Consider the following 24,212-nt stretch of genomic DNA (forward strand, 5'->3'; position numbering starts at 1 on the left):
TTGCTGCTCAACCTTTAGTTCTGGATTTTCTGTTTTGGAGTTAATAGACTTGGCTTGTTTGCCTCCCTGCCTTCCAGTGACTGTAAACCTGTTTATTTGATTAAACACTTTTCTCGGCTGGACGTCCTTTAAAGTCCGTCATCTGCATTTGGGTCTTTGCCTATGTCAAACGAAAACAGGATTAATTATTATTCGATAATTAAATATTTCTTCGTCCACTTCCTGTATCAGTAGTTTCAAATTAAAAGCATTCTTCTCAGTCGTACGTTTGCAACTTAATGACATTGCAGCGGTAACGATAAGGTATCTAAGAATAACGCTGTTTAACACAGATAGGACAAACAACAGATAAAAAAGGATCCGAGTTGAATTTCATCAGAATAAAGGTCGACACGATAGCATCAGCAATGTCGTTGTTTATTTTTCCATGCATAAATCCAATTCAATCACTCCAGTCAGTCTATTTAGCGTTTAGTTCATATTTGTATATTTTGGGTTTTCTTCTAATCTCTCAGGTTTGCAATTTCCAGTGGAGGATATTAAATTTGTTTTTGTTTTATCTATGAAGAGTTCACTTTTATATTTAGTCTAAAAATATCACAAGCGACCTTAAAGAAAAGTTCAGTCTGTGTGTAGCTGTAATAATGTTAACGCCTATTGAAGACATGATTTCTCTATAATGCTTGCAAGTTGTACTTAGAACATGATGCTCACTTATAACAGTGCTTATCTAAATTTATTTTGAAAATATATGAAGTAATGAGTATTTACATGACATTGTACATCCAATCATCAGTGAGATACACCTTCTAGCTATTTTTGTTCATCTTGCGTTTTTTCCTCCATCTCCTGTCACTGGTAAAACTAAACAAGGAGCACAGACAAGACATTGAGAAACCTTTTGATCCTGGTTTAGACTTTTAAATGGAAAGGTGGAGTCTGGGGGTGACGGATGCAGCATCTGTGTGAGGCAGCAATGTAGAACAAGGGATCAGTGAGGAGGGCGTCATATTCAAATAGGCCACCTTCACGTGAGGCTGGCTGTGAGTGGTGTGTGACTTATTAGATAACAGCCGGAGTGGATGACTACACGTGTCCTGTTTGAACTCACCCAAGGCTTCATTTTAGTGTCTAAGTTGTTGGGCCCCGACTGTAAATGTTGCCCTCACGCCTTCTCCAACATCAACACTACCACACGCCTAAGGATTGACTTCTCATTTCACGCCCTGCTCCGCCGAGTAAAATCCTTTCCTTTCTTTTTTTTCCTTTAAACATTATATCTGTTAAGATTGTTGCCCTTTGATCTGATCCCCGGCGGCTTTCTCACATCGAAACCCCCCCCCCCCTCCTCCGAGAGAGAGCAGGTTAGGAACAGAGATCCAGCAGAAGGATGAGAAAGATGAGCGAGAGAGGCAAAGGCCAGAGGTTCAGACGACTGCGGTCCAGCAGAGGGGGGAGTTTAAAGCTGAGGATTCAGTGCGGCTGAGCAACCCGCTGATCCGTGAGCTGTGGTCAGGGATTGGAGGGGGGCATGCAGGAATCAGATCCATCCCTCTCTCCGCTGAGTGTGAAAGCTCCACCGTAATCCCCTCACACACAGAATCGTGCACATATACACACACACACACACACACAAGCACACACACATGCATTAAGGTCCCAGGGTTTGGGGAGGATTTGGGAATTGCTTAGATGTTCTTTCCATAGCAAAAGGCCTGCCAAGCTGCAAAACCCACCTAACACTATTTCATCCTGGTCAGCCACTTACACTGCACCCTACAAAGAAACATGGAGCTCTCCTCTCACATGGAACCCCAGGTGGGACTGCATGGGGATGTTCTGTAGGGAGGCTTATACAGATCAGCTCTGATTCATGCTAGTAAACTGATTGATCCAGTCCAGACCATAGACTGTAAAGAAAGATGGACGACCTGTGTCCACTTCCTCCCACGATCCAGAAATGAAGCCAATATATTCTGGATTACAAACTCTGTGCTTGTAGCCATCTCTGCACTGTAGTGATTGGGGAATGGAGCCGAGATAGTGACGTCCCATCCATACACAGAATCAACTAATCTCCAGCCAGACTCAACTGTCAATCCAGACGTTTCACCTTGTTTTTAAGACATCATATAACTAATCAAAACCAAAATAAACACTTAAACAAACATCTCTGCGATGAGAACAACCTAAAATGAAAAAAACTATCTCAGGGAAGATGTATGACCTGTGCTGGAGCCAGCCACTAGATGGGGATCAAGATACTTTGGCTTTTACTTCTTGGGAGCTGTCATGTCGACCATCTTTATAAACGGTCAACGGTGAAGACCAGGTTTGAACAGAAGTTACAGATCAAGTTCAAACATATTTGTTCTAAACTGGACATCGAACATCAAAGGAGAAGTTTGTGGGCAATATAAGTTAATAAAGTTATCATCCATTTATGTAATCATCCGTTACAAAAAGTAAAGATCAAGTAAATATTTATTTTTTTGCTGCAGAATTACAACTGGTCATTAATTAAGGTTGATTAATTAATTAAATATTCCATGATCTTTTAATCATTCTTCGGTTGTTGCCATGGCAGCACTATTTGTCAGCAACACTTAAAACTACATAGGTGAATATGATGAATGGTTTATTGTGTTTATTGAGTGTTTTGTTGTCTTCACAGAGAAACAGCTTCTTAAACTGGCTCTGATCCGAGTGGTTATGACCCTCAGTAGATATCTCAACCATTTCTTAAGGCGTCAAGATTTTTGGACTTCACCGTAACATCAACCTGTTCCTGCAGGTGATCCTGTCCATCGAGGAGGGCTACCGGCTGCCGGCGCCAATGGGCTGCCCTGTGGCGCTGCACCAGCTGATGCTGCACTGCTGGCAGAAGGAGAGGAATCATCGGCCCAAGTTCACCGACGTTGTGTCCTTCTTGGATAAACTGATCCGCAACCCCAGCAGCCTGCTGCCGCTGGTGGAGGACATTCAGAGGTATAGCACTGGGTGTTTCTATCTCTGGGAATGCAGTGGAGGGTCATTTGAGTGGAGGTGACCAGGGAGCATATTGCTTTCAAAGAAACATACTTTACCCCTGAACAGGACAATAAACACTGAGATGTAAAAGGACGTCTCTCCTTAAGGCAAAGATCACATGACTGTTGTTGGTTAAGAGGGTTGATATATGCTTTTACTCCCACGCCTAAAAATGATGTGTCCCTCTGAGAACTTTGTCAGTCACACCACTTATCCAGCTCTGAGATGCTTTGATAACAATAAACCCAATCTGACATTTGTTCTGCATCAGTCTACCAGAGTCTCCGGGGGAGGAAATGGACTACCCCATGTTCATCTCCGTCAGCGACTGGCTGGACTCCATCAAGATGAGCCAGTACAACAGCAGCTTCATGGCGGCAGGCTACAACACGTTGGATTCTGTGGCCAGGATGAGTATTGAGTGAGTCGAGATGTCTACATATAACCCTTATTGGATGGCTTGTTTCAACGTGGGGGTGTAAGCAGAGAGGGAGGGAGGGTGTAATGAAAGAGGCTATGTAAATGAGTTATGGGATTGTTTTTGATCTGAAGTGTGTGATTCAATCACTGAAGCAGCCTTTTAATTATTCAGATGCTTCAGTTATATTTCGTGAAGGTTTAACGGCACTTGATCAGCTCTGCGTGGGTTCCTGCATACAGACAGGGCTTTGTCTCAAATCTGATTTCATTAGATGTAGAACTCTGTGCACACAGCACACTCACATGGTGCATGTTTGAAATCAGACTCAGCTGATGTTCACTAACCTGCAATGAGGATCACTACATTAGGACTGATTGCCGCCTGCTAAAGTATCTGCTTGAGAGGTTTTGGCTGTCATATTGTCCATTTTTAAATACAGCCATGGTTTGAACATATAATTGTGTTCACGATGTTTCAAACTCATCTTTTAGAACTTTTTAAATGCACCACTTAGAGTGCATTGCTTGTTGTCAGTGTGAACGCACATGTGTGAATATGAAAGTATGAGTCACAGCTTTATTCTCTGCGCTAGTGCCTCGTACATCTAGAGTCTATTGTTCCAACCAATCATTAGATTAGATTAGATTAGATTCAACTTTATTGTCATTGCACAGTACAAGTACGTATACAATGAAATGCAGTTTAGCGTCTAACCAGAATTGCAAAAAAAGGAGTTAAAGTGCAGAGTATTGTGCGTATATGAAATGTAAATAAATAAGATATGTACAGTAGCAAATATATATGGAATAATACAGTATTGACAGATATTGTATGATATAAGAACTATGAGCAGTAATAAAGGAAATAGTACAGTATTAACAGCTTTTGTATGATATAAGAACTATGAGCAGTAAGTAATATATCTGAAGTAGTACAGTATTAACAGGTATTGTATGATATTCAAATAGGGGATGCCAAATCTCAGTTTTATGAATAAATACCTGATCAATGAAGACAAAAACACAAGTCCAAAATCTGTAGAATATAAATGAGAGTAAAAACAAATAAAATCTGGATGTAAATCAAATATACTCTGCATGCAAAGTGTTCTTACCATTCTAAAGTATTTGCAGTATGAAAAAGAGAGACGTCTGAAGACAGGGAGATCTTTCTGTTTATCCTCATCACACGCTCTTGTACTATTGATGGTGATGAGTCAAAGTGCATCATCACTCGGTGTAAATAATCTTATCGTAGAGTCCTCACAAGTATAATTAAAGCGTTTTGTGTCCTCCTGTCTTTGTGTTTCCCTCTGGACCTAGAGATGTGAGGTGTATAGGCGTGGACCTGATCGGCCACCAGAGGCGGATCATCAGCAGCTTACAGACGCTTCGCCTTCAGCTGCTGCACGAACAGGAGAAAGGTTTCCATGTATGAGGACGACCATGAACACAAGCTGGGACGGATGGACAGGTGGACCGGACGGAAGCGAAGTCTAGACCGTAGTAGAGACAGTCTCCAGCCTGTGCCTGAGTCTCAGCCCCCCTCGTACCGGAGGTCATTGGACAGACTTAGCACAGCAGACGGCCCCCGTGGGCTCCCTCAAGTCCAGTAGTACCAGACTTTTTTTCTACTACACACCCCTCTCCCAGTAAACCTGGTCCCGGTGTGCCGGACTGGTCCAGCCTGACAGACTCAACAGACTGACCCAGGCCCTCACGTAGGGGAATGTAATGCCTTGTTGCAGCAGCAGTTCTTTGTGTGGAGCAACAATATCTAGAGATGTAGATTTGCAAACGTAATCTACTGAATGTTTTGACTTTTGTTTCCTCTGTTCTCGCTCTGATGACTTTTGTGCTCTTGTAGCTGCTATCAGGTGTGCAATCGAAACGTTCTGTCTTTTGAGAAGAAAAAAAAAATATCCTCAGCATCTTCTATTTTAGAGTTTAAAGATTTATCACAGTTTATTTATTATTCGTTCCCCCGCTCCCCCCCCCCCCCCCCCCAGAGAATACCGTACGCTAATACTTGAAGAAAGAAGCAAGTTATGGAGATGTCTTGAATGTTTTAAAAGTGTATAGACAATTAATCGATAATTATTATCATAACCTAATATCTATATATGTGCAGTCCTGTATGTGAAAGCCCTAGTAAATCTGGATATTATTGAAAAAGATTATTTATTTAAGATTTTTTTTTTAATCCAAGTCAGCAATACAGTGTTATGCAGTCACCTCAGTATCTCAGCGAGAAACAAACAGTGCAATGAGACAACTCTTGTTGACATGTAAACAAACACGAGGCTCCCGCGCCGTCCACCTGTTTTTATCCTCACGCGCTTGTAAGCTCGCAGAACCGGATCCGTTGCCTTCAGATAACTAACTTTTTTAGCAGTTCTCACCGTTGTGTGATCGGCCTGATTATTATTCTTTTCTTTCTCTTTGCCTTGTGAATGTTATACGTTGCCTGAAAGTACACACATCTCCACTGTCTTAACATATGAATGTTCACGGATCCTAGATACTGTACAGGTTAGGAGGCGTCTTCTGGCAAAGTTAAATGTACCTAGATGGTTTTTCAGGATTCCCTTTCGCGCACATTCATCGTTTTCGTGCTTCCGGGACAAAGTTGAACCAATAACGCCCGAGCGGGTTGATCCATCTCAGGTGTGAAAGCTTCCGGGTGGATTCCAGCGAATGTGACCTCCACTCCAGTCCGTGCTAACGTTGTGGTCGTGTTAAAGGTTGTGGCGTTTGTGGCAGTTTGAGGAAAATCTGTGTAGAATAAGCGTAGTCCTAAGTGGAAATCTGCAGTAGATGATGTCAGACGTATTCAGATGTTTCTGTCATTGAAGTCTTTACAATTTTTTTCCTTGTCTAAATCAATGGTGAACAGGAAGCAGAGCGTCAGAAGAAGCTTAAACCCGATTGGTCGAAAGCAGCGAGGGAAGACAGCATCATTTGTGTGATGTGATAAGGAAGGAGATGTCCGGTTAAAGGACTTTCAGGAAGGAGGAGACAGAATAAGCGTCAACAGCAGCATCACAATTCTTCATTTGACATTCTAACATAAACAGTAACACACACACACACACACATTGACATACACATACTGAATGCCTTACAGTTCGCAAGACGGAAATGCTTTAGAGTAGGCCGTAAGTTTCATTGCAGTCAAAGGACCTAGCCATTAGTTTGAGTTGTTATCCATGTTAAAGAGAGCGGCCGCTCGTCTACTGCTGTGGTTTCCAAGACAAACTGGGTGATTCCAGTCAAAGGCAAAGTGGATCCAGAGATCTGAGCCACAGTCCCTCATCCATCCCGGCCGCCAGCAGCAGGAAGGTGCACGCGCACACATCCCAGCACGTGGACATATTTGTACACACCACGCCCACCGTCACCGCCCCCTCTGCAGAATAACGGAGAATATCAGATGCTGTTTGTTTAGCATGTTCTACTGCTGAGCAATGTTAGAACGTTCTTTTGTACAAAGTACAAGTAAACTTACAATTCTTGTATTTTATTTTTCTATGATTTCCAAAGAGATGTTGTAGATCTTGCACACTGTAAGAGGCAGTTACAGCGAATATTTATTTGCAAATAAAGATGAACAGTTCTGGCGGTTGACTGCTCATTTAATTTGGTTTCAATTCTTTCTGTCTTTTCTGTTTTTCAAATCTGGGGCCAAGCAAAGACAATCGAAAGCGACATTGATTCAGTGGAAGAAATACTATCTTCTGTCTCTCAGGCTGTGAAACACTGTTGTTTTAATGCAGGAGAAACTTGAAGAACTTTAACATTTCATCACAGAGACAGAGTCACCGTGCAACCAGGGCTCAACTCCACTCATATTATATATATATATATCATAAATGAAAATGTCTTCATAAAACACATGTTTTTATAATTTCTTTCCAGAGATATGAACAAACTAAATCTAACAATATAATTGTCACGTGTATTTAACTGTGTTTAAAATGAAGCTCAATCAGGAGACTTTCTCGAAGTCTCATTCACTCACAACTCTTCTCCCTTCCTGCCTCGTCTAGCCTGCTGACTCTTGAATGAGGATGGTAATCCAATCAGATTTTTGCCATAATCTTCTTCAGCCAATCATGTCGTTGCTGTGCACTTTAAATCTGTTGTTCTCGCTGCCAGCTGTCATTTCAGTGATTCGCTGTCTCGCTCGTTCTCCTCAGTCGCCTCCAGTCTCCACATCCAGAGTCCATTTGAGTTCACTCCTCTCATTCAGCTCCCAACCACCACCAGTATCTAGACCCCGGCAGGTTTCCCATAGTATTCAGCCTTGCCTCCTTTCAACTTTGATCACATCACAAAGGGTCTACGCACCAGTGACACTCATTTATATCACATCACTCATCGATTCTCACTGTGCACGTGATACATTTAATTAATTCTGTCTTAGGCTTCAACAGGAAATTTACATAAGCACATGTATCTTATTACCAAGAGATGGCGCTGTTGGACCAGTGAGTATCTCCAGAGCTGCCATGAAATGAGTCCTAATTCAATTTGTCTCATTACAATGCAGTTTTAGCTTTAGATATTTAATTCAAAAACAGATTTAATTCAAAAAAAAAATCTGTGATTATTATGCTGTCCTTTGAGTTTATTGTGGCCATGATCCCTTTTTTCTGATTTTGACATTTGGAAATGTATCTTGGAATGTTGCTGCTTATTTGTTGTAATTCAAAACAAAGCTACCATCTGATGTTTTGAGTCTGATAGTAACACAACAGACACACAACAGATTGACACACTGCTACTTTTTTATTTGACTTCAGAAGATGCCAGAGCTGCTGCTGCTTTTTGTTTTATGTCTTCAAGGGGACGGTATAAGATGGTCCCCTCTGACAGAAAATGTGCTTTAAAGTAATAAATCAAATGCATTTGGATTGGGGGGGGGGCTGGGAAGCTCCATTCACCATGATCAGGTTACCGGGTGGTTCACAACAGCTTAATTCGCTCCCTAATAGGATTACCTGTCACCAGCTGGGATGCCCAGGCGGCTTCTCAGCGTGTGACACGACTCTCTGCGAGTGGGGACACGCTATGCCGCGGCTATTCTCGATTTTTTCACTTCTTTGAGATTTTGCAGATGTAGGTCTCATAATTGCCAGTGATTGGACCACCTAGGGGGTTATGTGTTTGAAAGTTTAAATGGTGAAGAGGTAATAACACAGTGTCATGGGGCTGCTGGATAAACTGTCGGGCTGGCTCGGCCTGAAGAAGAAAGAGGTCAACGTTTTGTGTTTGGGGCTGGACAACAGCGGCAAGACCACCATCATCAACCAGCTGAAGCCGGCTAATGTAAGTGCACGACACTGAGGCTACGTTGTGAGTTTAGTGTGAGGCCTTTTTTCATGTAGTCCTGACCTGTGAGCGCACAAAGACTTGTCATACAAACACTAATCTTTTCAACGCAATGAGAAGGCCTTTCAACATCTTCTTCATTTCACTGCAATCATTCACTGATTGCTTGTTTTCAGCGTGCGAATCATGTAGGCCCATTGTCAGAGGAGTGGAAACATGTTAGTCAGGTAAAGCCCCTATCATACTCTCCTCATACCATGTACTTGTTGACGTACTATTGCCATTACTTGTCTGTTTGTGTGTGTGTGTGTGTGTGTGTGTGTGTGTGTGTGTGTGTGTGTGTGTGGCCGCATGCAGACCCAGGCACAAGAAATAGTCCCAACAATTGGCTTCAACATTGAAAAGTTCAAGAGTTCAAGGTAGAATCCCACCGATATTAAAATGTGTTCCAACCGACCTTCAAAAATAATGTATTAAATGACTGAAGCAGCATCATCCTGAGCTGATCTCCCTCCTCTACCTCCTCTCCCTCCTCTCCCTTCTCTCCATCCTCTCCCTCCTCTCCCTCCTCTCCCTCCCTCTGCGAGCAGCCTGTCGTTCACAGTGTTTGATATGTCCGGGCAGAGCAGATACAGAAACCTGTGGGAGCATTACTACAAGTATGAAACACACAATCCGCCCGTCACTCATACTAAATATTAAACACATATTAGCAGGGTTGTGTGTCGGTTGTAACGTCTGTGCTCCTGTGTCCCTCAGAGAGAGTCACGCCATCATCTTTGTCATCGACAGCGGAGACAAACTGAGGATGGTCGTTGCCAAAGAGGAGCTCGATATTTTTCTCAACCACGAGGGTACAAAACACTTCTGACATGTTTACAATGCCTGCAGGATACTGTTTACTAAGATATATTTTGGACTATAGGGATCTGGCATGGTTTAGGCTTTAACTGTGAAAAAATGGAGACCACCCTTATATTATTTATCATCATTTCTTTATGCAAAACAATACATTGATTATTTAGTTTGAGTTCTCTATTGTAAATCTTTACCCAACACACACACACACAAGATACATTCTAAATGTAGCTATCTTGAAACTATCATCCCAAAGTATCAGTCATCATTTCATCTTTTTGATATTTTCTCTTGGCTATGATCTCAATAGCGAACATGTGTTTCTTATCATCCAGATATCCGCAGCAAAAGGATACCGGTATTGTTCTTTGCTAACAAGACGGACCTACGGGACGCCATGTCTTCTGTCAAGGTCTCACAGATGTTGTCGTTGGAGAACATCCGAGACAAACCCTGGCACATCTGGTAACACATCTGTCAAATAGCTCCAATGTTTAGCTCAGATTTCTTGTGTTTTGGGCTTTACAGTACTGTGGTCATGTGGCCACTTTATTCTGATAATATTCACCCTGATGAATCATCTCCTAATGAAGGTATTTGGGTGCATTTAGTTGGTAACTTGGTAACTTCCCATCAAAAACATGTTGTGCTTCCAAAGCTTGAAGTCTTAAACATTTACTCTGGTCTTTTTCTGGTTCTGTTTCCTATTTCTGTCCGCTGCTCACAGGTTAAACATTATTGGGAGCAACACACAAAGAGCAGCTCTAATTCATGTGCATGCGTTTTCCACCCTGTTTACTCATTAGCCAGATGGGAGGCAGATGGATTAAGAGCTAGACAGCTTTACACATCCAGGATCCCAGAAATGTCATGAGAAAGCAAACGTGTACCACGAAGAGATTAACTCCTTGACATCTTTTTTTTTTTTTTCAGTGCCAGCAATGCTATCAAGGGAGAGGGCCTCCAGGAAGGGCTGGACTGGCTGCATGGTAACACAGCTGATAAATCAGACTATCAAGCTTTGGTCTAAAGAGAACATTTCAATATCAATGTTCAAATGCTGCCTGAAGCCTTATTGAGATTGTGTCTTTTCTTCCCACACTTGTAGAGCAAATTGCACAGTAAGTCTCATGGTGCTGTCTAGTGTCAACATGTGAAGTGATTGTGGTGGTAGATTGAATATCATTGTCCTTCTGGATAGGATTTAAAAATGTGTGAGGTCCCAAAAACAATACTGAGCTGAAGAGAAAAAATTCTGTAATTTTTAAATCACTCAACCTCCGCTAGATAAATCCAATCCAAACGAGGTCTGTGTATTGTATATGCTGTGGTAAACGTTTTGACCTTTGTCCAATTTGAAAGTAGATGCACTGATGCTACTTCAAACCTAACACATTCCAATATAGCGCATGGTTAATAAGGCTTATTAAGTAAAGCTTAAATGTAATGTTTTTCATTTCATGTTCAAACTTCAATAAGTTTGACTGTTGCTTTTAATTTTGAACCTGTATCCAAACAGATATGAAGCAATCACCAGGCTCCATAGAGAATTGTTCATTTTTCTATTTTTTTCATAGATCACATCAAAACAATGAACAAATGAACGACTGAAAGTTTTGTGACCGGGGACGAGTCGTGGACGAGTCGTGGACGAGTCGTGGACGAGTCGAGGACGAGTCGTGGACGAGTCGTGGACGAGTCGTGGACGCAGTGATCTCAGTCTCATCCACCTCACGAAGTATTAATCACACTTGATGTTGCAGGCCTTAATCTTCAATGTGAAGTAGCCTAGTACTTCCTGTTCATGCTAAAAGTTTGACACCATGTTTCTTTAAAAAAGTACTATAGTATAATTTGTATGACTACTGTGTTTAAAGTTAAAGCTCTATGTTGTGCTCACATGACAGAGTAAGCAAATGTAAACAGTCTGATTGTATTGCTTTTAAATAAAAACATTGAAAAATGTTATTCATAACATTTCCTGGAACTCCTTTTTTATCCCATGACACAATTGATTAATTTCTTCAACTTATTTATTTTAGATACTAATGTCACCACTGAATATTGTTCTACCTGGTGGATGTAAAAATATGTGCTTGCTGTGTTTCTGTTTTTTCAAATGAAGACAAATTAGAACTGAAAATATATACATTTATTAAACTATACAAAAACAATGTTATAACTGTATCACAACTATATTTACACAGAGAGGAAATGTGAATAAATAGAATCAAATAAATATTGTTACTGTTAATTTATAAATATTAAGAACTGTTTATAAAAATCCAAGATGTTAAAGGCGAACAAGATATTGAATTGAGACAAATGTCACTTGTATAAATAACTTTGTTTGTTTAAATAATTAAGCAAATGCTATCTTGTTTATAGCATTTAGTGAACTGTCAGCAAAATGCATCTTCTGATTTATCTGAACTTTCAAACCAACCATGGCAACACCACCACTGTTCTTAGGACTGTTGTAAACATCTTATCGCTCGCTTTCTCTCTATAGTTACTCTCTTCGTTATTGTCTTTCTCCTCCATCTCTTCTTACTCTGCTCCACATCGTGTCACTTTCAGTCCTATTTCAGCAGCATGTGGAGGAATTTGGTGTGGAAGCGAGCGCTGGACTCCATGAGGATACACAGGGTCTGGAAATTCTCCCTGTCTCCAAGGTGGTTCCCTGGAACACATTGTGTTATGGAAAAGGTCACTCACCTGAAGGTCTGTGAACGACAGGTTTACAGAATATAACTTCAAAGTGGTAGAGAGTTATGTGACTAAATGACAAGCGTAAATAAATGAAATAAACACTTAATCAGGGTTCATACACATTTTGACCAATGGATTTCCATGACTTTTCCATGACTTTTCAATAACTTTAAACCAAATTTTCCTGACCAAGCTTTTTGTGAAATCTTTGCGTATTCATTCATTAAGCATTCACGATATACCTTAAATTACACACATGAATGAGATAATAGCTTGATTGAAGTCCTTGTCTGTTGTAACCCATGGCATGTACTTTCCTTTTGTAGCCGAGCATGGTTAAATCTACACTACCCTGGCTTAGTACATTATCCCACCTACTTCCCACTGAAGTAGTATGAGTGAGTATGCCTGCTTATATTTTGAGCGTATTGCTTTTAAAAGGATATGAATTATTTAAAACTCAGCGTAAATGAACGACTTGAACATATGAATATAACAAATTTCCATGACTTCCCAAAACTTCTGCGACTTAATTTTTTTATTTTTTTTTTTCCAGGCCTGGAAATAAACATTTAACAATTCCATGACTTTTCCAGGTTTTCATGAACGTAAGAGCCCTGCTTAACATAAATACTCCACAGCAGGGCTTAAACAGGTAAGTTTTTTCACATGAGCAAAGAGATCATTTGTTGGTATTATTGGCCACTATCAAAACATAAAGGATGGAAGCAATCAAAGGCAAAAGAGGGTTCTCTCTAAGAGGTCAAATTAAGACAAAAGAGAACATCCACTTGAGCTTGAGCCACTTGAGATTTGTTTTTACAAAAATGAAAAAGGAATAAATGCCTCTGTCTAACTTCATGGAATAAAATATAAACTTTAAAAAGTACAACTGCTTACCTATGACATAAAAATCAAAGAACTCCCTGGTGACCTCTACGAACATGTTCTCCAGTGTTTGGATGAAGTGGAACTTTTCAGGAGTGGTGTTAAAGATGTTACAAAGCTGTCGTACCAACTTCACCGCCCAGCTCATGTGGTAGCCCTCCTTCTCACACACCTGAGGATGAAGCCACGCAAAACAGAAAACTATATGATGAGGTTTATGAAAAATGCTCTGATGGCACGGAGATGTTACGTCTAATATTCAACAACTAATCATGTGTTCTAACTGCATTGTATCAAATCAAAAAAAGGACAATGATGACAGATTGGATTTTCAATTATAGGCCACTAAAAGCCTGATATGGGACAGTATGCAGCTGATGATCTCACCAGGATCATGTAGACGATGAGTCTGGAGATCTCCTGGAGACGTCCGTTCAGGGCCTTGCTGGCCAGGACGGTGTAGCAGAGATTGCTGCCGCACAGAACCAAGAGACGAGCCACGTTCTCCACATGCCACGGCTGGGGAATGACTGCACATGATAAAGATCTAAATATCTGTTTCACAATATATACATTCATCTGTACCATATATATATTGAGAAGTATTAACCCCCTGTTCCGACAGAACATATACAGTCCAGAGTTAACACATTGACATTTCAGCCAATTGCATTTGCAATCTCGTTCTTTCAGTCACTTTCCAGAGCTTCGAACAGTGAGGAACATAGACGAATTGGTAAATACGATGCTCTGCCTTTCAGCTCAGCTCCCTCTTCACCACAACGGTGAAGTACAAAGCCTTCTTTACTACTGACGCCGCACTGACCAGCCTTTCAATATCCAGATCCATCTTCACTTGTGAACAAGACCCCAAGATACTTGAATCCCTTAACTTGGGGCAGCATATATATCTAATTAACACTATACTATGATAAATACCAATTTAAATACTGTGTCATTTTGTGGTCTGTCTATCTGAAGGTCTACAACATGAACACATTTAATAACCACTGAAGTATCATACCGATGAGCTCCTCCAGGATTGCCAGCATGGATTCGTTGCTCCAGCCTTTAACTTCTAGTTTGCCTAACAGCAGGAGGATGGCCTGGGCCAGGTCCCACAGGGTGGTGTGAGGCAGCCCTGTCTCTAACACACCCTGCCAGCCCAGTGTACCTGCATGTAGAGAGAAACTCACACTTAAAACTCTTCTACATAGATATTTGGGGAATTATTAGATAGATTGCAAAGAAAAACTTAGCAAAGAACAACAGTTTGAACAAGTTCTCACGGTGTGAGTATAAACGAATCAAGAAACATCAATCTCAGCCAAACTAACATCTGTCCAAAAATGAGGCCTGTTCTCATTAAGTCAAATAAATTGATCGATTTTACTAGCTGTTATTAAACAGAGAGTGTTAACAGTGATCTTACCCTCAGGCAGCTGTGGTCCGTAGAGGATGAACAGCAAGTGAGCCTGGGTGACCAGGGGCCAAGGCCTCAGAAGTTGTGTGAGCCAGAACTGACATTCTGGCTGGTTCAGCCACGGATCCAACAGAACCTGACGACAGAACAGACGGAACTGCACCTCCTGGTACCTCCTCACCCCTGATGTCAGACATTAAGAAAGTAAGACAACATGTTTTTTGTAACATGCTCCAGAATTTCACAAGCCTCATCAGGAGAAGGCCAAGAGAAGAGAGGAAACACTGCTATTGGCTCATCCTCTTCTCTGTTGTTCAAACAACTCAGACTTTAAACTAACTTCTGCTCAAAACTTCCTTCACCACCCTGGATCTGAGGCAGGGAGACTGAAATGAACGACATGCAAGTATAACAGACTGGACACAGTGGGTTTGATGGAGAGAACCCACTCCAGCCTCTTCAACACTCAGCAGTGTTTTCACACCAAGACACACTTAAAACACACACCTGGTTTTGCAGCGATAACTGCCTCCACTTTTTGCAGCAGGTTTGTGAGCTCACACAGGAAGTTGAACACTCTGTGACACTCCAGCTCATCCCAGCCTGCAATCACTGTCTTTAAAGGGACGGTACACAAAAAGCAAGAAAACCATTAGTCTTGATAAAGTTTATTCATTCTTTTGAGCCTTATGACATTTTATTGTAAAAAACTGACGATTTAGATTCATAATCTCTGCCTGGTGCTGCACTTCGGCATGTCACTTTACTAGGCTCCAACTAGGAGGGTGAATGCAAGAGAGGACGCCTTCGGGTTTGATGGAGTCAGCCTGCGATTATGTTGCCTAGCTGTATCTGAATATTGATTTCCTTTATTTACATGAAGGATCACTTTACTAGACAATTTAAAGTCTTTATATGAGTCTCTCACCTTGAGAAAGACACCACAGCTGGAGAAGCCGATGCAGTTGGGAATTTGACACAGCTCTAACATGAAGCAGGGAATCTGAAATAAATCATTAGGGCATTTCTGGGAGATTAATCTGCCCATTTAATACCATCAACAATAAGTATGGAGGCTTGTGCAATAGTGACATATGTAATAATGCAACTTAAAATCATCACGGTACTCTTTACTAACAATTGTACTGCTTAGTGCTGTTAACAATGAAAACAATTAAACCAGGTGTAAAAACTACAACAGCTGGATACATAGTCTGCCTACAAATCGAATTATGAATCTGACATTTTTAGAGCAAAGTGATTTTTCATCTCTACTAAATGTGTAAAATAAGCTTGCCTTAGCTAGATAGCCGATTTCTATTCTCTTTGGCTTCCATCAAAATAAAAAGAGACTTAACTACTTCACACAATATGCTGTTCTTACATCTAATCACATTTCTTACCTGAGAGAACGTCTTAAAGATAAACTTCAATCTTTCCTTAGTTGGCAGGAGAAGTGTACATCTCTTGAATAATAAACCTGAGACAGTCAAAAAAATGCAATTTATTTAAGTAAAGAAATGTTAAATTCTGGTCTCTCCCGTTGTTTCATTTCACAGCTTCTATCCCTTATATAACTGCTTCATACCCAGATTTCTGTAGTGTCCAATAGTGGATAACTGCTCCTTGCAGGTGGAGTGGTGAAAACTTTGGTTGATCATTTTATTCTTCCAGGCCACAGTGGAGATGTAGTCCAAGATGCATTGGGTGATTTCTTTGGACACCATGCTGAAGACACTGATCTCCAGAACTGACAAGAACAAGCATGTTCATTCACAAACATTTTATGAAACTGGAGCAAACGTGACAGAAACAAATAATGAAAGTGTTTCATTGACAAACATATAATCACTAAACTAAACTTTCTCACCTGACAGCTGATCCAGGATCAGGTTGAACACCTCCGGTGGGAGCGTGTGGAGGGAGCTGCTGCTGCTGACCACCTGGCTGCGGGTCCTGATGGTTCTGGCCGGGGCAACACTCCTCCTGTGCCTGCTGTACATCAGCGTGTACCTGCGGTCATTTCTCAAAGCTTTCTTCACCATGACCATCCTCACTGAGTCCACTGCAGAGTTAAAGAAAACATTAGCTAACTTAACCAAAACTCCTCTGACTACTGCTAGAACCAACTCGGCCAAGTCACAAGCTAACCGAGCTAGCGCTAGCTAAACTGAACTCTTGACAAACTAACGCTGGCTAACTTTATGAACGCTTCAATTTAAGTAGTGGCAGAACAATGTAAACACATCTTACTGATACTTTAAACTTAGAGACGGTTGATGTCAGCTGTAAAAGTAGGTTAGCTCTGTGTTAGCAGCCTGTTAGCTCTCTGCTAGCTTTGTGTTAGATTTGTGTTAGCTCTGTGCTAGCTTTCTGTGATGAGCCGGTCACTGCAGCGCCAAATGATCAAGCGTAGTTCACTCACAGTAGAATAAACTTAAGTCTCTAACTTGTTTCGTCTTCCTGTAAGAAAACAATAACGAGTTCAAGTAGTTTATAAAGTTTTCATGAAGTATTATTCACAAACTTACCTGTTGCATGTTAATGGAACTTATTAAAATGTCACTGAAGTACAACAAAGTACTAGCGCTGCATAAAAGGGGAATGAACGAACAGATTTCCAGAATAAAGTCCCAATGTTACAAGAATAAACTTTGTTATACTATGATAAGGAAGTCTATAAATGATATGGTCGTAACCTTGTAAGTAAAAAGTTTTACTATTACAGGAGTTAAGTTGTAATATTATACAAATAGAGTTTTTGTACTTTGACAATAAAATTGTACTATAACAAGAATAAAGTTGTGATGACGTTATTATGTTACGACAATTATTTCGTATAAGTACAAGAATACATTTGTAATATAATAATGGAGTCTCAATATAACAAGATTAAAGTAACATATCAAGAGCATGAGGTCATAGTATTACATTATCAAAGTCACACTAGCACATGAATAAAGTTGTTATATTACAAGGATTTAAATGTCTTATGAGAAGGATGTCAAAATATCCAATACAAGAATAAAGTCATGTTAAAGTTGTGATATTGGAAGAATAAAGTAGTAATATTACCATATAATTTTAAAAACCCCTGCTTTTCATTATGACCCTTAAACTCTGCACTGTAATAATATCAAAAACAAAGAAAGCATAGTTAGCTAATGTGAGAAACAACATACAAGGCTAGTGTGTGTCTGTGCGTGTGTGTGTGTGGTCTTCAAAGTAGGCCGCTTCTGCCTTGAGTTACTCTTCTGTGTATACACATCATGAAAAGGGTGTGTGTGCGTAGTACAGAGAAGTTTGCAGCTTTCCGAACCTCTACGCACATAAAAGAGTCTTCGAAATAAGAACGGCCTGTGTTACACGGTCGACATGGCCTCCCTGCCCTCCAGCAGTGTGTGCTTCAAAACCAGCTATGCTCAGCTGCTAATCACAGGATTACTCTGCTTAGCTAAGACTATTAAGTGTTCTACATTCAAATGGCGTCTCCCACAGGCGGACCTTGGAGAGGATCATCCCTGCACTACAGGGCTCTGACAGAGAGCTGAACACTACACAGAGGACCCAGGAGAAGGGCAACGAGAAGGCTCCAGTGTCCTGACAGGATGTCACGGTGGGTTGGGACAGAGAGATAACAACCACCAAGCGAGAAGATGGACTTGGAAGATGAACTCAGGATAGAAGTGAAGCCTTGACTGACCTCACCCGGCGGCTTACACAGTGAGTACACCACATTACCACAAAGTCAAATGACTACGTGAATTTGTAGGCTACCTTATGAAATCGGCATTTCATTTATTCTTCCCTTGTATTTTCATTGCTATCCACAGATTCGGGATATTCAGGGAGCTGAGTTACTGGGAGTAAACCAGCCCAACCAGTGAGGACAATATCTCCTCTGTCTGTCTCTGCTCTGCCTCCGACAGTTGACATCCGCCCTGTTTATCTGTCGGGAGCAACATGTCAGCAGCAGTGCTTTCTCTCATGTCATCTCTGACATGATGCTCCCGGCACTGACAGGGATAATGCCAATGATATTATCTCGCCAGTCATTTATTTGACAGGCCAGACACACACACACACACACACACACACACACACGTCAGTTTAAGCAGAGGCAGAGACAGAAGGAGCTGGTCAGTGTGGAATCAATGCCACTGACCTTATTTCTCTGGAACTCCTCTAACTATGTCTCCATCATTTAGGACGAGTGTGCCGTCTGGACACCTGTGACCAAGGCTCTGTAGTCCTCATGTAACCCTGTGGGTGAGTATCCAAAATATGGATGGTATGTTAATTCTACATCATAGAAATGGCAGATGATCCAAATTGGATGTTTCCACAGTGACTTTGGATGCGAACCAAAATGAATCAAGATGCTTGTAACAGCTTTGCTTAGACTTGTTATGTCTCCTGTGTAGTCGATTATTTAGGCAGCACAATGAGGCCTGTATCTGTGATATTTACAGTAAGAGGTCCCAACGGCACCAGGTCTACCACTGAACAACAACCAGGCTTTATAAACAGCCTCTGCTCTCTGAGGAAGTCTAAAAAACAATGGTTTGTTTTTTCTCTGGTTCTTACATTTATAGTGTTTGCAGGCAAAACAGACTCTTTCTAATGTAAGAAGTATTTTTTGCTATGTTACTATTGTATTTTTTAGACTTGAGTTGTCTTTGGTGTAAAATATTTCGCCTGCTCATTATTCAGGATCTTTTCACCAAGAGAACATTTTGTTCAAAACGTTGAGGAGGGACCGGAAAGTAAATGCTTAACTACCTATTTTCTTACTGCGTGGGGGGGCATCATTACTTGAGGCCTGGATCTAGGGGGAAACAGCTGTGGAATATGTGTGACAAAAGTCCCAGATGATGACGGAGAATAATTGGACATAATAGAGTTCGGCCCATTAGAACAACAACAATCTCTTCCTGCCACAGTCTGGAGCCCCGCTCTGTCATCAACTCTCTCATATACCCTGCAGAGCTGTGAAAAATGTTCAAAGTTAGTGGTTTATAACCGCGACTCTCAGCTTGGGCGCTTTCTGTAAATGTTTAATTTCCCCTCTCTCCCTTCCTGAGGGGGGGCGTGCAGAGCTCGACAAATAGCCTGCTGTGGTTTGCCCTCCTGAGGGGCGCGTTGAGCAGGTGAAGCCGAACAACGCTCTCATTAGTTACAGATGCAGTCATCTGCCACTCACCAGAGAATGATGACAGAATACTGAAAGTTTCCACTGCTGTTTCTGCCTGCGCTGCTCCAGAGACACTGACTCTGTGGCTGGATGTCAGCTCAGGGGAATTTGCTCCACTGCTGGGGACCATGCCGATGAAAGGAGGAATCCAGCCACATCTGCAGCCTGGGGGACTGTAGCTTGGTTCCAAAAAGTGCTCAGTTTCATGTGGTGCAGATAATTAAATCATCATTTTCTTGACTTCAGTTTATATTCCTGGTGATTGACATATACAGCTTTTTTTTCCAGATTGTCTCCCCATGTGTGTACATGCTCATCAGCTGTGACTGTCTCTTTGTACTTTGCAGTTTGAGCGTCTGCCCGACTGAAAACAATCATGGCCAGCATGGCGGTTCAGCTCCTCGGCTTCTTCTTGGGCCTGCTGGGGTTTGTGGGAACCGTGGCTGCGACTCTGCTTCCCCACTGGCGCAGCACTGCCTATGTGGGCCCCAACATCATCACAGCCACCGCCTACATGAAAGGCCTGTGGATGGAGTGTGTGTGGCACAGCACTGGCATTTATCAATGTGAGGTGTATAGATCTCTGCTGGCACTGCCACAGGACCTGCAGGTACTGCATATACACCATTTAGTGACAGCATTAAGATCAGGCAACTGAAAGTATCATGTGTGCATGTATCTTAATGTATTTTACCCAAAGAAAAACTGAAATTAATTATAGCTGAATGGTTTCGGTAATTGTTTGAGCAGAAATGTCGTCATGCTTTAGTTATGCTTTCACTGCTTAAGATCATTTTCATTCCAATATTTACTGAATTTCAGAGGCTGGCAGACATCTTAGAAATCATAATGGCTTTGTTTTTTAAACATTTTATTACATTTTACAGACAAAACAGTTTCTCAGATTTATTGGGTAAATATTCAGAAGATTATTCTTACCCATTACCTGTTGAGTTCATGCAATTGTTGAATGATTGCTCAGAATGGTAGATGGAAGTATTTGAGGGAAACCAAGAGAGTTACAATTAAGTTACACCTGTGTGCGATATGTTCAATAAAACGCTGAACAAATTCTTAAAATAAAATTATGTTAATGTCCAAATCCAAATGTGACTTTTCTAGAGAAACTATGTGTTGATGTATTGATTAACCAGTGCTTTGATTGATTGAATACTGAACCTGCCAAAGGACAAAGTGCAGTTAATTGATACAGACTCTCAGAATAAGTTCTGCCCTGTGTTTCATTACTTTACTTACTATCTTATTATTTCTGGTCACAGAGTCTGCACTGCTGTTTGTATAAATACATGAACAGCTATTTTTACTTCATTCACCCTTATTATGTTTAAAGGTCTTTGTGTCGTAAGCTTTTTTTGTCACCAACTGGGCTTATGAGTGACCAAAAATGGAACTGACCTTGCAGCATTGTGGTCATAGGATTTCAGGAAACACTGAATGTTTAACAAAGTTGGCTGTGGCTAAACAAAAACATATTACATTTGTTTGCTTAAGATTTATTCACAGACAAGGAAATACACATCATGTAATCTTCCATTATAATGTCTTGGATCATGGTATTGAAGAAAATTTGAACTCCTTGTCAAACCTCATCTGAACGAACTGTTATAATAATCATGTCTAAGTACTGTACTGTCAGATTTTACAGCTTCAGTGTTTCTCATACTCTGGGTAGTTGGTAGTATTGCTTAATATTTGTGGTAAACATCTAAATTGTGAATTGTCATAGTTTTGAATCTTCACATTTTAAGCAGCTCTCATGGCATTCAGGAATTTCCTATCTAGATGATAAGAAGCTACTTTTTTCCCCCTGCTAAACGGGGCCTGGAATCCTCACTAGTCCAAACATAACAGCAGGTTCAGTCCCAACTCTAAAAGTGATTGTTCTCCTACACATTAGGCTGCCCGGGCCCTCATGGTGCTCTCCTGCATCACCTCAGTCCTGGCATGCCTGGTGTCTGCGATGGGGATGAAGTGTACCCGCTTCGCACGTGGCTCCCTGATTAAGTCTCCGCTGGCCATGAGCGGAGGCATATGCTTCCTCTGTGCAGGTGTCCTCTGTCTAGTCACTGTATGCTGGACCACCAATGATATCATAATGGACTTCTACGACCCCTTCCTCCCCAGCGGGCTGAAGTATGAGATCGGCCTGGCCGTGTACCTCGGATACGCCTCGGCCTGCCTCAGTCTGAGTGGAGGGCTGGTGCTGTGCTGGAGCAGCTGTGGTGACAGGTCACGGAGTCCACCTCGTATTCAGAGGAGTCAACCATCATCGCCTCCTCCTGCCTTCAACCACATATACCCCCCTGCTCCACCATACAAGCCCCCTGAGGCCTTGAAGGACAATCGTACTCCGTCAATTAGCTCCCTTTCCAGCAATGGATACAGGCTCAATAACTATGTTTGAGGCAGGAGGATATACGAGCACAGCCACTGTGGGCATGGGAGCTGTGTCCAGTCTACAACTTGTTTTTTATTCTTTTAAGTTGTTGTAAATCTTTTTCTCCTACCTACCCATAAAAAAGGGGATATGGAAATGGACCTGTCCCTCACTTTTTATATTTGACCAATAAGGAAAACTTGACTAACAAACTTTGCTGTGACCTGGTTTTTAAGTTACGCAAGTGTTGAAGAGAACTGATGACCTAAAACCTGTTGGCCAGCTGTCACACACCCAAAAGACCAGAAGGTGGCAGCATAGTCCTGCAACTAGTCACAAAGATGGACTGTGTCAATTCCCATATTCTAACTTTAACACCCATGATAATAGTTTACCAGTTGTTATGTCTTCTCCTTATTTAAGCCCATTTTTTTGTTTGGGTTAACTCTTTGTAATAGTGAATGCTGTACATCAGTATTTATAAAACAAACACATTGTATTTAATGTTTGCATACGTCGTGTTTTAATAATTGTATGGCCCAAGAAAATTAAGGTAGAATTATTGTTAGATTCTAATAATCTGAGGCATACATAATGGATGGATAGACAGACAGACAGACAGACATACAGACAGAGAGAGAGAGAGTGAGAGAGAGAGAGAGAGAGAGAGAGATCCCTTTCAAATCTATTCTAAAACGGCTGCTAGTGTAAAGAGGCTAAGACCGGGGTATGCTGCTGTTCATTGTTTCTGACTCACTTCGCTGAAATCCCGTATTCTGATTTGCGTACATCTTCTACAGGCCACTAGATGTCGCCAGAGGTCTTCTGATAAGTTATTCATTCAGACTACGTCCTGTGTTTAGATAAAGCTGTTGGTTGATGTTTGGCAGTAACACACAGTCTGAATCTTTAAGCCATGAATGTGAAAGTTATTTATGACTCATCTATACAGCTTTTCCAGACTGTCTGTCTACCTGTAACATCGTGGACGCGTCTCTGTGGCTCATTTGTTAGAAAAGCATCCAATTAGGGGTGTCCTCTGTCTCCCAGCCTGTCAGCCACACAGACACCAAATTAGAGGACGTGTCACAAAACTAGCAAGAAATTTTTCATATTTCCAGCAGTCACACTAGAGCACAGCTTTGTTTATAACAAGGAGCTATAAGACTTATTTTTAAACTTTCAAATTAGACATAAATGGCAGAAAAAAACAAACTCTCCATTTTGTATGTAGACCACAAATTCACTTATTATAGCCTAAATGTTGGAAGTGGGTTTTCTCATTTGTGAAATGTGCACTCCTCTTTTTTCAGCACCATGGAAAGCAGACTGAAGTTAACGCCCATAATTCAGTATTTAAAGTAGCACATACGTAAGAGAAGGGATTGTTGCTGCTTTTCACCTTTTGTGAATAGACTACAAGTGGTAACATCCTACACATTGTACAAATACATAGCAGCTAGATAAAGTGCCCAAATATTATGTCTCATATGTTTAAGATACTAAAAGTAACCACCCTTTGAGCCACCATTGATCCTTCCTTATGACGTGAATCTGTTAATACAGCTAGGTGTAGCAGTTTTTGTGTTTTAACAACTTGGGAGTGGATTGATGTAAAGGCGTCAGAGTCCTATGCCGGGTAATAAACTAAAAAATAATCCCACGAAGGCCTCTCCATCCTCACAATTACTATCGAGCAGCCAGCGTTTGGAGAGTAAGCGCGATGCTTTAATCGCGGAGCAAAGCGCGGTTACCCTGTGCGTAACCATCATCATAAATCAGGCCTGTAAAAAGTAAAGGATCTGTCCATCGCCAATATGATATTATGCTATTGGAAATATTTTTCCCGGGAGAGCGTGTGCGTCACGCCGCTTTCTATTAGGTGCTATTTTCGTCCCGCTCCTGGAAGACATTCATCCACCCTCTATACTCACCGTGACAGCACCCAATAAACC

At 41.3% G+C, this 24,212-nt stretch overlaps 4 protein-coding genes across 15 annotated transcripts in view; 3 read left to right on the top strand and 1 right to left on the bottom strand.

Moving 5' to 3' along the window:
- The window catches only part of LOC133967485 (ephrin type-A receptor 6-like), a 105,702-nt gene extending 100,330 nt beyond the window's left edge, over positions 1-5,372 (top strand). For 2 of the 3 annotated variants that reach the window (XM_062402960.1, XM_062402959.1), the window contains exons 13-15: positions 2,795-2,988; positions 3,302-3,451; positions 4,774-5,372. In XM_062402960.1, the coding sequence (XP_062258944.1) occupies positions 2,795-2,988; positions 3,302-3,451; positions 4,774-4,888 (459 nt within the window). In that variant the 3' untranslated portion in view covers positions 4,889-5,372. Of the gene's footprint in view, positions 1-2,794; positions 3,001-3,301; positions 3,452-4,773 lie in introns of all 3 variants that reach the window. The other variant, XM_062402961.1, reaches the window with a different exon arrangement.
- A 3,104-nt stretch (positions 5,373-8,476) lies between these two features.
- Positions 8,477-11,871, top strand: LOC133967488 (ADP-ribosylation factor-like protein 6). Of its 6 annotated transcripts, XM_062402970.1 has the most exons (10): positions 8,477-8,781; positions 8,961-9,011; positions 9,142-9,203; positions 9,375-9,443; positions 9,544-9,638; positions 9,978-10,107; positions 10,576-10,631; positions 10,751-10,763; positions 11,220-11,279; positions 11,313-11,870. In XM_062402970.1, the coding sequence occupies exons 1-9, from the start codon at positions 8,659-8,661 to the stop codon at positions 11,251-11,253; spliced, it is 633 nt and encodes a 210-aa protein (XP_062258954.1). In that variant the 5' UTR covers positions 8,477-8,658; the 3' UTR covers positions 11,254-11,279; positions 11,313-11,870. The 6 variants fall into 6 exon arrangements, with proteins under 6 accessions (XP_062258954.1, XP_062258957.1, XP_062258956.1 ...); XM_062402973.1 differs by having other exon boundaries at positions 9,577-9,638; positions 11,220-11,871; XM_062402972.1 differs by lacking the exon at positions 10,751-10,763.
- A 76-nt stretch (positions 11,872-11,947) lies between these two features.
- LOC133967486 (F-box only protein 47-like) lies at positions 11,948-17,354 on the bottom strand. The gene is made up of 10 exons (XM_062402962.1): positions 16,536-17,354; positions 16,254-16,415; positions 16,069-16,145; positions 15,594-15,668; positions 15,173-15,281; positions 14,675-14,848; positions 14,267-14,416; positions 13,630-13,772; positions 13,255-13,414; positions 11,948-12,325 (listed from the first exon to the last, which is right to left on the bottom strand). Exons 1-10 carry the CDS (start codon positions 16,714-16,716, stop codon positions 12,225-12,227), a joined length of 1,332 nt encoding a protein of 443 aa, XP_062258946.1. The 5' UTR covers positions 16,717-17,354; the 3' UTR covers positions 11,948-12,224.
- Positions 17,355-18,191: 837 nt separating this feature from the next.
- On the top strand, positions 18,192-22,761 carry LOC133967487 (claudin-14-like). Of its 5 annotated transcripts, XM_062402966.1 has the most exons (5): positions 18,192-18,388; positions 18,499-18,548; positions 18,874-18,934; positions 20,207-20,469; positions 21,778-22,761. In XM_062402966.1, the coding sequence occupies exons 4-5, from the start codon at positions 20,236-20,238 to the stop codon at positions 22,282-22,284; spliced, it is 741 nt and encodes a 246-aa protein (XP_062258950.1). In that variant the 5' UTR covers positions 18,192-18,388; positions 18,499-18,548; positions 18,874-18,934; positions 20,207-20,235; the 3' UTR covers positions 22,285-22,761. The 5 variants fall into 5 exon arrangements, with proteins under 5 accessions (XP_062258950.1, XP_062258951.1, XP_062258948.1 ...); XM_062402967.1 differs by lacking the exon at positions 18,499-18,548; XM_062402964.1 differs by lacking the exons at positions 18,192-18,388; positions 18,499-18,548; positions 18,874-18,934 and adding an exon at positions 19,835-20,117.
- The last annotated feature ends 1,451 nt before the right edge of the window (positions 22,762-24,212 follow it).

This window comes from Platichthys flesus, chromosome 13 (assembly GCF_949316205.1).
Source record: "Platichthys flesus chromosome 13, fPlaFle2.1, whole genome shotgun sequence".
Lineage (NCBI taxonomy): Eukaryota > Metazoa > Chordata > Actinopteri > Pleuronectiformes > Pleuronectidae > Platichthys > Platichthys flesus.

What these genes read in the sequence shown, in the direction of transcription:
- LOC133967488 (XM_062402970.1), top strand. Translation starts at nt 8,659, where the DNA reads ATGGGGCTGCTGGATAAACTGTCGGGCTGGCTCGGCCTGAAGAAGAAA. An exon ending in ACCAGCTGAAGCCGGCTAAT is followed by an intron (nt 8,782 to 8,960) that starts GTAAGTGCACGA and finishes GCTTGTTTTCAG; the next exon opens with CGTGCGAATCATGTAGGCCC. An exon ending in TATTTTTCTCAACCACGAGG is followed by an intron (nt 9,639 to 9,977) that starts GTACAAAACACT and finishes CTTATCATCCAG; the next exon opens with ATATCCGCAGCAAAAGGATA.
- LOC133967486 (XM_062402962.1), bottom strand. Translation starts at nt 16,716, where the DNA reads ATGGTCATGGTGAAGAAAGCTTTGAGAAATGACCGCAGGTACACGCTG. An exon ending in GCTGTGGTGTCTTTCTCAAG is followed by an intron (nt 15,282 to 15,593) that starts GTGAGAGACTCA and finishes GTCCCTTTAAAG; the next exon opens with ACAGTGATTGCAGGCTGGGA. An exon ending in TCATCGTCTACATGATCCTG is followed by an intron (nt 13,415 to 13,629) that starts GTGAGATCATCA and finishes CTTCATCCTCAG; the next exon opens with GTGTGTGAGAAGGAGGGCTA.
- LOC133967487 (XM_062402966.1), top strand. Translation starts at nt 20,236, where the DNA reads ATGGCCAGCATGGCGGTTCAGCTCCTCGGCTTCTTCTTGGGCCTGCTG. An exon ending in CACTGCCACAGGACCTGCAG is followed by an intron (nt 20,470 to 21,777) that starts GTACTGCATATA and finishes CCTACACATTAG; the next exon opens with GCTGCCCGGGCCCTCATGGT.